Here is a 15,338-nt window from a genome sequence, read left to right on the forward strand (position 1 = left end):
GGAATAAAGCCATCATGTCCCCCCTGGTCCTTCTCTTCGTTAAACTAGACATACCTAATTCCAGCAACCGTTCCTTATATGTTTTAGCCTCCAGTCCCCTAATCATCTTTGTTGCTCTTCTCTGTACTCTTTCTAGAGTCTCAACATCTTTTTTACATCGTGGTGACCAAAACTGGATGCAGTATTCCAGGTGTGGCCTTACCAAGGCATTGTAATGTGGTATTAATACTTCACGTGATCTTGATTCTATCCCTCTGTTAATGCAGCCCAGCACTGTGTGTGTTGACGTTTTTGGCAGCTGCAGCACACTGCTGGCTCATATTTAAGTGATTGTCCACTAGGACTCCGAGATCCCTCTCACAGTTACTACTATTGAGCAAGGTATCCCCTATACCAGGGTTTTCAACCAGTGGTATGGGTACCAACTGTGGTACATTGGCACCTGGCAGGTGGTATGCGACCATCCTAGAAAATTGGTAGCAGGGGAGGGGAATGAGCTGAACCGGTGGCAGCACTGCACAAGCCTGAGCGAGAGATGGCTGGATCTGCAGGGCTGTCAGGGCTCAGCGAAAGTGCCAGGATCAGCGCCAGTCTCCAGCGCCGATCAGCTGGAATGTTGCAACATCTCCAGGGTCTTTTGATTTACATTCAGATGCCTGGCAACTGATTCATATTTATGATGGTCACAGTGTCCCAGGGTCAGATGAAGTGACCAAAACCTGCTGCAACCACCCAGCAGATGGGAATAAAAACCAAACACCCACACACACACACACACACTCCACCCCCGTTGCCAATCCTCAACAGAAATGCTCACAACAATGAAAACCTCGGACAGGAGGAAGAGTGCCACCGGCCAGGCAGGCAGGTGTCTTGCTCGGCTGTGGCTTGTGGGGCACTTTTTCCAGTGCCATTGTAACTTTGAACAGTCACTAAGCGAACTGTTGTAAGTTGAGAACTACTTGTACTTCATCACTTTTTTCCTTTTTTGGGGGGTCATCAAGTTTTTGACACATTGCTAGGTGACTGGTGGTACTTGGATGTTGCCATATCCCAAAAGTGGTACAATGGGTGAAAAGTTTGAAAAGCCCTGCCCTATACTACAGTATACCTGTACATTTGGTTTTTCTTGCCTAAATGTAGAACCTTACTTTTTTCACCATTGAATTTCATTTTGTTAGATAGCACCCAGTGTTCAAGTCTGTCCAGATCCTCCTGTATCTTAAGCCTGTCTTCTGGAGTCCTGGCTATTTCTGCCAGCTTGGTGTCATCTGCAAATTTGATGAGTTCCCCATATATCCCCTCTTCCAAATCGTTGATGAAGATGTTGAAGAGCACTGGGCCCAGAACAGAGCCCTGGGGCACCCCATTACACACTTCCCTCCATGTAAATGCGGTTCCATTGAGGACCACACGCTGAGTACGGCTGGTCAGCCAGCTACGAATCCATCTGGTGGTGATGCTGTCTAACCCACATTTTCCTATCTTATCAAGTAGTAGGTTGTGATCTACTTTATCAAATGCCTTACTGAAGTCCAAGTAAATTATATCCACAGCATTCCTCTGATCCACTAATTTTATCACTTGGTCAAAGAATGCAATAAGATTTGTCTGGCATGATCTGTTTTTGACAAACCCATGTTGGCTTTTATTAATGACTTTGTTTGCCTCTAGGTGTTCGCTGATTTGTTGTTTGATTATCTTTTCCAAAATCTTCCCAGGTATTGAGGTCAGGCTGATAGGTCTGTAATTTCCTGGATCCATTTTTTTTTCCTTTTTTGAAGATGGGAACTATATCAGCTCTTTTCCAGTCCTCTGTTAGTTCCCCAGTGCTCCAGGATCTTTGAAAAATATAGTTCAGTGGTTCTGAGATCACGTCTGCCAGTTCCTTAAGAACCTTGGGGTGTAATCCATCTGGTCCTGGTGATTTGAACCCGTCTTAAACATGACTTAAAAAGCAGTGTGGGAAATGGCCTCAGAGTCTGCGGAGACAAATATGAAAAAAACATTTCTCTATTTTAGAAATCAATTCAGCTAAAATTTTAGATAATTGGCCACTTCAGATCAGTTAAAAGTTACTGAGCTTTGCCTTAGAAGGGAAAGAAAACTTAGTTGCAGTAAGATTTACAAATAAACCTACCCAAAATAACTGCTTTTCTTGCCATTTTTCTAGCCGTTCCCCTCAAATTACCTGTTTTATAAATACGTGGTATAAATCAGGGTCCCCACTCATCGGTCCATGGACCGGTACTGGACCACAGCATACCAGCAAACAGTCCGCACAAACAAACAAAGCCATCCGGGGATGTAGGCAGCACACAAAACCATGCACTGTTTTTTTATTACAGGATCCAGTGTGTGTTGGTCACCGGAACCAGAGTTTTAGTTTTCCAAGCTTTTATATTTGTGTTGGGAGCCCATCTTCAGCCAACTTCTCTCTAGGAGAGAGTGCACTATTTTGTATATGCTGTCTCTTGTATGTGGCTTTTTAGATACTGATTGGAGTGTGTTGATGGTTGGCTATTAAATCATTTGCTTGTCCTGCCCAGTCCTCACCTTATCTAAGTACTTGGTAAGCTGGTGGTAGATCAGAACTCCTGTCGATTGACAAGGGGCCTGATTCTCAGGCTTCAATCACTTCCCTGGCAGTTTTTATGCCTGCTCATCAAATAATCTTAGTACCTGCAGAAAATATTGTGTAGTGAAGAATATATCATTTTCTTCTTGGCATGCCATTATGTAGAGCAGGTGTCCCCAACCCTTGATCCATGGACCAGTACCGGGGCCGCGACATGCCAGCAACTGGTCCGCACAAACAAGCAAAGCCCCATCCGCGAGATGCAGGTAGCACACAAAACCACACATTCTCCATTCCATTGAAAACCCTCTCTCCATGGAACTGGTCCCTGGTGCCCCAAAGTTGGGGACCTCTGATGTAGAGCAAAAAAAAAAAGCTTTTTAACTTTATAGTTGGCATAAACCACTTCTGATCCCTCCATAAAGAGATTTCCATATTTTGGCTGGTTGATTGGTACTTAATTATTTGATTTCATGATTATGTTAACATAGATGATGTTTTTATTTTAAAAGTTCTAGCTATTCTGGAGGAAATGGGACATGGTATTTTTAACCTTATGTTCTTGAATTAATCCCAATCAGAATAATTGAAATAGTGTCATAACACTGTGGAAAATAGCAGTCAAAGGTTTTCACAGTTTGCCCTTTCCTGTCTCCTCTAATTTCTTCTTAGCTTTGTTAATTACACTTCCATCCTATAATGAAGATCTTGGTGCAAGCTTTAGATTGACTTAACCTTGACATTAATAATGTACATTATTAAATTTTCATCCCATCATGTCAATAAATCAGTTATATGTGCACATCTAATTAAATATTCACCCAGTAAAAATAATACTTGAAACTATTACATTGCATTTCATCAGTGGATCTAAAGCCAGGTAGGTAGTTAAGTAGTTAAGCAATATTGGGCTTTAGTGATCAGCACACTGAGGCTCTATTTGTATTTTACATCCCAAAGTCAAGAATTATAAAGACAGCAAATCTTGTGAGAGAACCATGGATGTTCATCAAAACATTGTACATGAAGGTTTTATAGCTCCTTCAAAGTCAGATTTTCTAAGAACAATATGAGTTTTGCTTGCTATTCCTACTATGAAAAATCATGAATGAAGATTGTTATTAGTCTTGTATTCTGGGAGGAAAAAATAAAGTTATCTTTTACAACTTGGGTATGCCACATAGTGTTAAGTCAGTGTCACCCAGTTTTGATACCTGCAGTACTCTTTTCTTAATTAATATAGTTTTCCACCTTTGTAAGCCAAACTAACCCTGCATGTTAGGGAGATTTGATTGTCCTTGAACCATTGGGCGGTGAGGAGCTCTTGTTTTATTTTCTTTGCCCCAAGGTCATTGGGATTAGGGGCTTTTGGAGGTGGGACTCTGCACATTGTAAATTGAGAAGCAGTTTGTGGATTGGAGATAATTGCCTCATTAACCTCTTCACCTGGCTTTTGTACTGGGGCAATCTGGATAGAGCATCAGCTAAGAGATTTTTTCCTCCCGGTATGTACTTTAGGGTGAAGTTAAAATGGTTAAAGTACTGTGCCCATTGTACTTTTGGGGGGGACAATTTGCAGGGAGTCTTTAGTGCTTCTACATTTTTGTGATTAGTCCATACCTCGAATGGCACCTTACTCCCCTCTACACAGTGTCACCAGTTTAGTAGAGCCCAGCGGATTGCGAAAGCTTCCTTTTCCCACACAGCCCACCACCTCTTGCAGTCAGTGAATTTTTTTTTTTGAGGTGTAGATGCAGGGTTGTAGGATCCCATCCTGGTTCTTTTGCAACAGTACAGCTCCGACGGCCACGTCGCTGTCATTGGCTTGGATCACTAAGGGTTTTCCTGGGCAAGGATGTTTTAAGACCGGCTTGATTGCAAATAGCCTTTTCAGATTCTCAAAAGCAGTTTGACAGTTCATAGTCCATGCTAGTGTCTGGCCCAGTCACGGTTTCCCTCCCTCCTGGCCTGTTTTCAGTAAGTCCGTAAGGGGTAAAGCAATTCCAACAAAGGAGGGGATTAACTGGCTGTAAAAGTTAACTGGCTGTAAAAGAATCCTGGAAAGCTCTGAAGCTGTTTGTGAGTCTTTGGGGGTTGCTATTCGATTACGGCTTTCACTTTAGCCAAGTGTACTTCAATGCCCTCACTGGAAATTCTGTAGCCAAGATAATCTATTCGGGTCTGGTGAAACTCACACTTTGATAACATAAAGTCTGGCATTCAGTTTCTTTAGTACGTCTCTTGCTAGTTTTACATGGTCAGCCATATTCGTGCTCTATATCAGGATGTCATCAAGGTACACCAAAACCCCTTTGTATAAATGGTCATGTAATACCTGACTGATCAGCTGCATGAAGACAGCTGGAGCCCCCTGTAGTCCAAATGGCATGATTTTAAATTGGTAGCTCCCCATGGGACAGTCAAATGCAGGCTTCCACTCATCTCCCTTTTTTATCCTCATTCGGTAATATGCCTCTCTCAGGTGCAATTTAATGAAGACCCTCTCCTTTGCCAGGTGGGTTAGTAAGTCCTTCTGGAGGGGGAGGGGGTATTTGTTTTCCATGCTTACCGCATTCAGACCTTTATAATCTATGCAGAGATGAAGCGACCCGTCTTTTTTTTTTTCTTTAAATAACACCGGGGCTCCCACAGCAGACTTGGCCCATTCGATAAATCCCCTCGCTAAGTTTTTGTCCACATACTGCTGCATCTTCTCCATTTCAAGGGGGGACATAGCGAACATTCTCGGTCATGGGAGTTTGGCTCCTGGTAACAATTACTGATGAATTACATATGGATTTCATTGTTGTAAACTAACAAAAGGGCTCAGTCTTTTGGTATAATATGTACTGGTACAAAAATCATGCAAGTATTTGCTACCATATTAGGGAGGGACGTGGGGGCAACTTAATTAAAAGAAAATGCAAGTCAGATTGCCAAATCTCAACTTCAGTGCAGTGTAAACATAAAGCATTTCTACAATTTCAGATTTTGTGCTTGCTTATAATTTGGCCTGTGCATTAAGCTTAGAAGTAGGTAGAGTAGTACCTTAATGGTTCATTGCATAGTGGGAGGGAAAATTAAGGTTGGAAAATGTGTGCCATTTCCTCTCCCAAGGATACTGTAAACTGTTAAGTAATTGGCCTTAATGTACTTCAGAAGGAGAGAGTGCAATTTCAATTAAAATAATAGGGTTTTTTTATATTGGGTCCAATTAATTAACTCAAAGTCTTAGTTGGAGTAAATCTTTGGTTGCATTTGGAATTATGAGCGTTCATTATTGACCATGGCCAGTCGCAAAATACCCATTTTCAGACAATAGAAATGTGTACCCAGTATGCTTTCTACTTTTATTTGATTTTTTTAATCAGGCGGACTTTCCGATAAAGAACAGGGTTCCAGCTGGTTATTTTATTTAGAAGAACATTTCTAAGTCAAAAAGCTAGAAAGTTTTGGATTCAAATACCTACACTGATACAAACGATTTTAAACATTCATATACAATTGAGACCAGTGGTTTTTCCTTTGGGATTAATGGATAAATACTTTGTTTTTCTACCCAATAACTGTAGTGAGATTGTTGTATACATAAAAATGAAACATTTAGCACTATCTTCATAAATGACTTAGATGAGGGAATTGAAGGGGAATTCATCAAATTTACAGATGACACCAAACTGACACCACCCCAGAAGACAAACTCAGGATCCAAAAAGACCTTGACCAACTTGAACAATGGGCCCTATCCAACAAAATGAGTTTCAGTGTGGAGAAAAGCAAAGTCTTACATTTAGGCAGGAAAAATCAAAGGTATAAGTACAGATTGGGCGAGACCTGGCTCAAAAACAGTAACTGTGACATAGACCTTGGAGTCCTAGTAAACAATCACTTGACTATGAGCCAGCAGTGTGCAGCAGCAACCAAAATAGCTAATACAATCCTGGGTTGTATAAACAGAGGCATAGAATCAAGATCATGTGAAGTATTAGTACCACTTTATAAAACCCTAGTAAGACCACACCTGGAATACTGGAGCCAATTTTGGTCACCATATCACAAAAAAGATGCTGAGAGTTTGGAAAAAATTCAGAGAAGAGCAACTAAGATGATCAAAGGCCTGGAGACTAAAACATACAAAGAACAGCTGCAGGACTTGGGTTTGTCTAGTCTAAAGAAAAGAAGAAATAGGAGAGACATGATAGTATTCCAGTACTTGAGAGGCTGCCACAAAGAAGAGGGGGTCACGTTATTCACCAGAGCACCAGAGGGAAGGACGAGAAACAGTGGTTGGAAACTGATCAAAGAGAGAAGCAACCTGGAATTAAGGAGAAACTTCCTGACAGTGAGGACAATTAACCAGTGGAACAGCTTGCCTCCAGAAATTGTGGGCGCTCCATCAATGGGGATTTTCAAGAAGAGACTAGAGAGCCATTTGTCTGAGATGGTATAGGTCAGGGGTAGGCAACCTTGGCTCTTTTATGACTCGTGGACTTCAACTCCCAGAATTCCTGAGCCAGCATGGTTGCTGGAATGGTTGCTAAAGATGATGGCACTTGCTAAGATGGCTAAATTGATTTCTGTTAAACTCTTTGATCAAAGAAAGGACAATATCTTCATGTATTGCTGACTGGAATTCTCTTATGGACTTATTAATAAAACAGAAAAATGAACTTATGATTTATGGTTTTGATGATGAGACAGTATAGAAGAAAGTTCTGTTGTAAGGGCTAAATTTATGATTGTACATATAACTGCTGTAAAGAAGATCTGAAGCTACTTCTTTGTATCTTTTTTCTTTTGTTTCTATTTTTCTTTCCCCTTTTCATTTCTATAAAAATCACTGTACATTTTATGTCTTTTAACTCTTAATCATTCTTTGCTCTCTTTGGATACCGGTACATTCTTTGTAACTTTTTTTACTCAAACTATAATTTATAAAATCATCGAATTGTACAGTTCGAAGGATCCATAAAAATCATCTAGCCCAACTCTGCAGTATGCAGGAAACTAATTAAATGATTCTCCAGACGTGACTTTCAACACTTTTCTTAAAATCTCTAGAGATAGACAGCCCACAACCTCTATAGATAGGTTGTTTTAGGGTTGTACAGATCTTCCTTCCCAACAGAAATTGTTCATTGTTCCTTTTAAATGAAAGTGACGTAGTTGCAACTTCTACCTCTTATACCTTGTTCTAGTATCTGTTCTATTCTGAAATTAGTTCTTGACTATCTTCCTTAAAGCTTCTCTTTATCTGAACATAGTTATATTTTCCCAAGTCGTCTTCTCTCCCTACCAAACATCCCACTTTCCTTTATAGGGCATGGAAATCCCTGCATCATTGCAGTCCTCTATACCTTCTCTGCCTCCAGAAATGGTATTCAGCATTAGTGTTCTTTTCATCTTCATTTTTGCAGCATTTTCTTATTTTATTTTCTCACCCACAGCTTTTCTCATGTCATCACTGCACCAAACATGCTTTTAAATATTTCTTGTTATTATAACTCCACATGCTACTCTGGCATTCTGTAACATTATCTTTTTTACTATGTCCCAAGCAGCTTCCACATCTACACTCCTTTTGTTGTGTTGGGAGATAAATCTGTCTCTTAATATTTTTCCTAGAGGATTTCTACTTTTTCTTCTTTCAGTCTTTCTTCCTTCCTTCCTTCCTTCCTTCCTTCCTTCCTTCCTTCCTTCCTTCCTTCCTTCCTTCCTTCCTTCCTTCCTTCCTTCCTTCCATTTTATTTATTTATTTTTCATTAAATTTATATAGATGTTTTTTTTTTAATTTCTAATCTACTAATAAATTAACTGAATTTAACTATGTTAGAGACTTAAAATAAGTTTGGTTTATATTATCTATCAAACGTTAGAAGAGACATGCACAGGAGAAAATATTGTAAATGATGAATGCAATTATATTTTCAAAGATTCAAGTCCAAAATAGGCTCCTTCAGTAACTGTTTTATAGGCACTGATAAATTAAGGCAAAAAAGCCTTGTGAAACTAAATCAGTACAGATATAAGAGATAACTCCTTTTAAAATTTTCAGTGCAGATAGACATATCAAACTGGTAATAAAAAGACATTCCATGCAATAAAGTGTCTGCATATGTTACTTAGTCACAGAATTATTAATATGAGAGTGTTAATATAGCCTCAGTGTCTAAATGCATAGATTATTTTTCAGAAACTTGAAGAGTAAAATTCATAAACTAGTGAATTATCTTTTGAAGATGCATAATTCTTACTTTTTACAATCAAAATTGTTCTACATTTGTTGATCTTAATATTCCCCCTGAATCTGTTCCCCACATTTCTCCTTTTCTTTCTTCAATTTATTTTTCATCTCTTTAAGTTTGTTCTATAATAAAGCATATTTTAATTAAAATTAGTTATTAAAATATGCAACTGACCAGAAATGTACTGGGGATGGACTTCAACCTTATGTTTGCAAAACGGAATACAGTGATTGAGTTTGATAATGATAATCTTTTTATATAATGAACTGTTACTTCTTGAATCAAAAAATACATTCAAGGGATGCTAAAGGAACTTTATCAGATTATATCTAACTATCTGAAACCTTACACTTATTTTATTTAAAAATGACTTGTCTCATATTCTTTATGTGGTAATTCCACAAAACAGAAAAATAAACCTTTTTTGAATGATTATTTTTTCAACAATGTAATGTGACCCACAGAATTCATATTAGGATTAAAAAAAGTCTCCAAACTATTTTAACAAAAATCACTTCCTTATGTCCTTCAGCGATAATACTCTATTTAATAGTTGTAAGATAGTATTGTCAACTTCATTAGGAATATCAGGACTTTTTGGACAGTAATAAATATATGAAATTTATTGTATAAAGTACTTTTATTCAGTGAATGTCATTAAATAGATTTCAAAAAGCAAAAATCACTCCACTTACGTGGAATATATTGGTGTTCTTGTTGGTTCTGTTTTGGAAACTTTGACAATTTATTGCTTGTCAACAAGTTTCAAGGTTAAAATATATGATGGGTTGGAGTTCTGTTGTGCTAAAAGTTCATTCTCTCTTCAGAAGTGCTTTTGACTGGATTTCCACTTGTAGCACAGGAACATGAATGAGAAAGTTGAAATGCTAAGCATTTATAAAGATAATTTAGAGGATTACTGTACTGTGTTATAAGTTGTTTTGAGGAAGATCAGTGCAATAATCTGAAGAAACCTGGGACTCGATTTCATTTTAAGTAGTTGCAAATATAAGAACATTTTAAAAATTGAAAATTGATAATTTTTCCTGGGCAAATATTCTCGGAATTAGAAAAGTAGGATATTAATCATGGTGTGGATAACAGTGTGAATTAAAAAAAGATTGAACAAAATATTATAGAGAAAGGGGGATAGCCTGTCTGATGATAGTATATAGGTAAATAGGCTTGTCAAGCAATTAAAAAGTTTTCAGTTGCTTGGTTACTTTTAACTACTCACTTCAATTAAAGTAACTTGTACTTTTAAAGTTTAGTCATATCACTTTTTAAAGAGATTGGGATTCAGTACAGAAAAGTTAAAATCTATGGTTGAGAAAGTAAGGAGCATCACTAGTGTCAAGAAACAATCAAATATTGCACCCTGCTAAAGCTAACTCTTAATTCTAAGAACCTTAATTTACTTTTTTGATACATATAACTAGATAACTAGAGTTCCATCTCTTGATTGTATCTAAAACAAAGATGAAATAAATGGCTCACTTCTATATATATTATTTGGACTCATGACTTTCAAATTTTTATAAGACTTCTGGTCTGCTATGATTGCTGACAATGGCATGGGGCCAGAGAGTACCAATTCTTGATTACATCCGCCCATTCCATCAAATCCAACAGAGGGAGCATGTAATAGGTCCCATCTAATGAAGAGTTTTAGGACCCAAGACCCTTTTTGTGCCATGGCACTTGCCTTCTGGGTCATCTCCCTGAGGTCAGATTGTCCCTGCCCCAACTGGCCTTTTAGAAGATCCCAAAGTCATGATTTTGCCATCAGGTTTGGGGATCCCATGGAGATATGGAGCCTGTGAGATGTTTGTAATCTGCTGCTTGATACTCTTACTGATTCTGTTTTAGGTTTCTTTTAACTTGTTTTTAATGTTATTTATTTAGAAAAATTTTATGACTTAAATTTAATTTTTTTATTGGCTTTGGTTAGGGTTATTTATTACATGTGTTTTGATTTTTGTTGTTTTAACTGCGGACTGCCAGAGCCACATATATGAGACCGGCAGCTAAATAAATTGAATGAATCAAATAAAATTCATTTGGCAAAGCTGCTATATATGTTTTGATCATCAGTGTTCTTGTTCAGTCTTAAGCCAAACGTTGACTTGTCCTCCTTTACTGTTTCTGCCTCATGTGCTCTTCTTCCTCCATTCTCTGGCATATTGTAAGGAGGAAATTAATAGCTTTCATTTGCCAATTAATTTTATTTTTAGCCACTGTTAATTGCTCTTCTTGGACTTGGTATTATAATACATTATACTTTAAAGTCATATATTCTTCCCTTAGCTCCCATTTTGTCATCTTTAGAGCATTCCAAGAGAGCGTTGCTGAAATTCTGCAAGAAACTCTGCAAACATGATAGTATGAGTTTGTGGCTTTTGTAGGAGCAAAGGGAGTAAGAATATCCAAAACAGATGTGTTAATATTCGGGCTTAATGTGCCCATTTTTCACTTTTAGCACATCTCCCAACACCAGAAAATTTGGGGGTGGGAGGGAAAAACTCTGGAAATCTCTGAAAATTATCACATTCCCTGATGAGTCTCTAGGAATGCCCTCTTGGTTTCCAGTCTTTCCCACCTCTGATGTGTATATGATCTGCCCTTGTTCAATATCACTCATTCACACGATGAAGGAAGAAAGGAATTTACAAATCTTAAGTTGAATACTGCTTGGAAAAAAATGATACTATTTTTCTGCATAAGACATGGTGCCAGGATATTTCTTGCCCTTACTTGTCAGGTTTCTCCTCATGTTACTTTCCAGTAGTGAAACTGGTTTTCAATGAAAGAAGTGATAGACTATCAATTTTGATTTCAGTTAACATTATACCAGAGAAATCTAGTCTTATTACAATCATATCCAGCTAATCCAGGTAGATATTAAATCTTTTGGGTCAATTCTTTCTTTTAATGTTTATTTCCTTGCTGGCAGGAATCTAAATCTGTGGTTTAAGTTTTGGTCTTCTCTGCAAACGCTTTTTGAGAATATTGAACAATCACTACCAAACACAGACATTTTATTGCCTGGCAGAATTGATAAAGATGTTAATAGTTACATCAGGATGACAGACACAAGAAGACAAGTGGTAGCTCCCTTGATCCTCTATGAATAAAGTATTAAACACAATCATGGGTTTTTGTTATTGAATTTGTCCTTTAGATTTGGTCTGCATAATCTGCATGATACTGATCTGGGTCACTCAGACAGGCACTATACATTTCTAAAGCAGCAGTGTTGCTTACTCTAGATCACATCTACACATTTTCCTCAGGCTAGTTCTTTTGACATTCCACACCTACACGGTTTCCTAAGGTTGGTTAAACTTAAACATCACTTTAGATGAAGTTCTAACTTCAGTGAGAAAATTACTGCTTTATTAAAAAGCTAGCAGATGCTGAATCAAAGAGACGTCAAATTGCAACTCAACTGAAATATGTATATAATTTTCAGCATAATCGTGTACTATGCTCAGGTGACCATTGTATGACATCTCAAAAAGATCAATATAAAAAAAGGATGGCTTGATCATGACTATAGCTTTCCGTGACAAACTTCAAGAAAGATTCAGAGTAGAGTTAGGAATGGTAAATATAACCCTCTAATTCAGCCATTGGTCCAATTTTAATTCCAATATAAATAATTATTAAAATGCAATAGATTTCTTATGTACCTCAGTAAAGTGGATCTTGACCTCAGTATATTCCCCCCTGCAAATAAATAAATAAATAAATGAGAGGAAAAATTCCAGAAATTGGTGACTAATAGCATGCATATGTACTATATAACACTTTACCAACAGTTCACATAGAACTCAATACATTACCAGAGTGGTCACCTGTCTTTAGAATGCAAGTAATGATAGCATTGGCTCTTGAAAAGTCCCTGGAGAATATATGATATCGCCAGAGGTATATAAGCAGAATTTCCATTGGTGAGTACCTATTCTGGCTAAACACTTGAAGAAATAGACAAAACATGTAGAGCTAATAATTGAAAACTGAAAGGATTATATGTCCTAATTTTTAAAAAGATGGCAGGCAATACCTTCTAGCCTTTTTGGACATACTCCAAACTTTAGCCTATTGTCTTCTGAATAAACTGGAGGATTAGGGAGAAGCAACAAGCTTTTTATACATCTGGAGCAGGTAGGATTTCATAAAAGCCAGAGCACATAAATCACTGTCATTCTGAAGGTCTTAATTCAACAGTACATCAATGGATTCAGAAAACAACTTTATGTAGCAATTGATTGATTTCACATTTGTCTTTGATTTAATAGATGTGCCGTGATCATTCATCATTCATTCAATTTCTACAGTTGCCCATCTCAAATAAATGACTGAGTGGCAAACAATCATAAAATGAATTAAAACCAAATACAAACACAATACATACATACACACAAAAATAAAAATCATAATTGTCAGTATTAATATAATCAGGCCACCATGCACTGTTATAGGTATTGCAATTATTATTTTAACTTGTAATTTCCTTGTTTAGGGTACCTATCCTATTAAAGGATTTGCTTTAAATACTTGAACACTTTTATTGCTTCTTGCTAATTGTTTTATATTTGGTGTAATTTATGCTTTTCCATCCAAATATTTTCTGCCTTCCAGTGATAGAGAATTTAGGTATGCTATAAACTAGGTTTTTTAACTTTTGGAGAGCTTCAACATAGCAAGTTGAATTGCTGTGCTGAGCATAGACAAACTGACAAAGATAATAAGGGATCAGTTAGCATATTGGAACCACTACACAATCCAGGGTCTTTATTGGGTCTCTGTTTTGTTTTGGGTGGTGGGTTGGACTAGATAATCTACGAGATACCTTCCAAGTCTATTAATTCTAATTCCTTTCAGAAATATTTCTTCACCTAAACAGAAATAAAATGATCACAGGCGGGCAAAAAAAAACAAACAGCAGTGCGAATGAGGCAACTTCAACTTCCTGACAGCAAGAAGTTGCAAGTTCAAGGCCAGCAGGCATGTGAGGCAGGAAGTGAGAGGTGCATGAAGGTTGGGACCAGGAAGGGTGTGTCAGAATTTGCGAAGAATGCCATGCAGGTCAGGAAGGGTGTATGAGAGGTAGCACATACGTTTGGGGGTGGTGGTGGCATGGGTTGGGAAAGGTGTATGTGGGTGCCCTGAGAGGCTACATGAGTCAGAGAAGGTGCGCATGGATAGGTTTGTGGGGATGTGCAAGAAGTGCCATATCAGCAGAGGAAGATGCACAGGGAGGGTGTAAGGCAGGATGAGGTGGGACAGGAACAGTGCAAGGGGATTCTTCCCTGTTCTCCCTCCTTTCCCTCCCTCCCTTCCCTGCAAGCATACTGTTGCGTGGGGGAAGCAGAGAACAGAGGGATTGCATGAGTGGTTGGTAAACTGTCACAGAATGGTGAAAATGAGGATTTTTGGTAGCAGCCTGGCAGCACAGAAACAGCACAATTTCCCCAAGGGAGTAATTTGTTTGTTTGTTCATCAAATTTTTATACTGCCCATTTCACCTTAGTGTCTCTGGGCTATTGGCATTCTGAAAGTTTGCTTGTTTGAGGTACCTTTGTTGACAAAGTTTTATCCTATGATACACCAGTTAAAGATTACAGCCAGTTTTATTAGTACATAGATTACAAAATTATGGTTAAATTCAATCATTTTCCATTCTGTTATGTAATAAAAGTTGCCTGTTTAATTTGTTCCAATAGTCAGTGATGGAGTTCAATTGAAGCATCTTTGAATTTGAATTTCTCACTTATTTCCCACGTTCACAGATCATGTTTGACAGATGGTTTGAAGTATCATGTCCCCGATTGGTAGTGTTCCCAAACTGTTACAGGCACAGCTTCTCAAACATTATGTCACATTCTACACGTCTCTTGAATGCTGGAATTAACCATATCTGATTGTTAAGGAAAACAGTACCCAATTTACTTGGTTTATTGCCTGCAGCATAATGCCTAATATTTTTTCTTCTTTTGCAGGAGTCCAACGTGTTGATTGCTGCTAACAGTCAGGGTACAATTAAGGTGAGTTTTAAAATGTTGACCAGGGATAGCAACAAAGTTACAGAAAATTAGAAGAGACTTTTTCAGGACTTCCATTTTTGTACAACTGTTTATAAGTTAAAATGACTTATTTGCATCTACTGCAGGCCGAGGAGATGGGAGTAATGTCAGCTGCAAATTGGTGCTGTCCAGTTAGAAAAAAAATTGGAATGTAATGGTATCTAGCAGGCACTAGTTTTAAAGACATTTATAGAAAACAATAAGCTGCAACTAAAATATTGTACACTCCGTAGTCAAAAGAATGGAAGTGATGCTGAAGTTTGTGAACCTTTTTAAATGTTCAGTATTTCAGTGTAAAGTATAACCTAAAATGTGATCTGTTCTCCACACAAGTCCCAAAAGTAGATCAAAATAATTCAATTAAAACAAATCAGTCAAAACATTCTACTTGTTCATCTATTTATTAAGAAAATTTATCCAAAGCTA

At 37.7% G+C, this 15,338-nt stretch overlaps 1 protein-coding gene across 3 annotated transcripts in view; it reads left to right on the plus strand.

The window, feature by feature from the left end:
* Positions 1 to 15,338, plus strand: part of COP1 (COP1 E3 ubiquitin ligase) — a 125,443-nt gene that overhangs the window by 100,910 nt on the left and 9,195 nt on the right. For all 3 annotated transcript variants that reach the window (XM_083360609.1, XM_083360607.1, XM_083360608.1), the window contains one exon: positions 14,829 to 14,873. In XM_083360609.1, coding sequence (XP_083216735.1) covers positions 14,829 to 14,873 — 45 coding nt within the window. The remainder of the gene's footprint in view (positions 1 to 14,828; positions 14,874 to 15,338) is intronic.

The sequence above is a fragment of the Vipera ursinii genome (assembly GCF_947247035.1).
Source record: "Vipera ursinii genome assembly, chromosome: 3".
Taxonomy (NCBI): Eukaryota; Metazoa; Chordata; class Lepidosauria; order Squamata; family Viperidae; genus Vipera; species Vipera ursinii.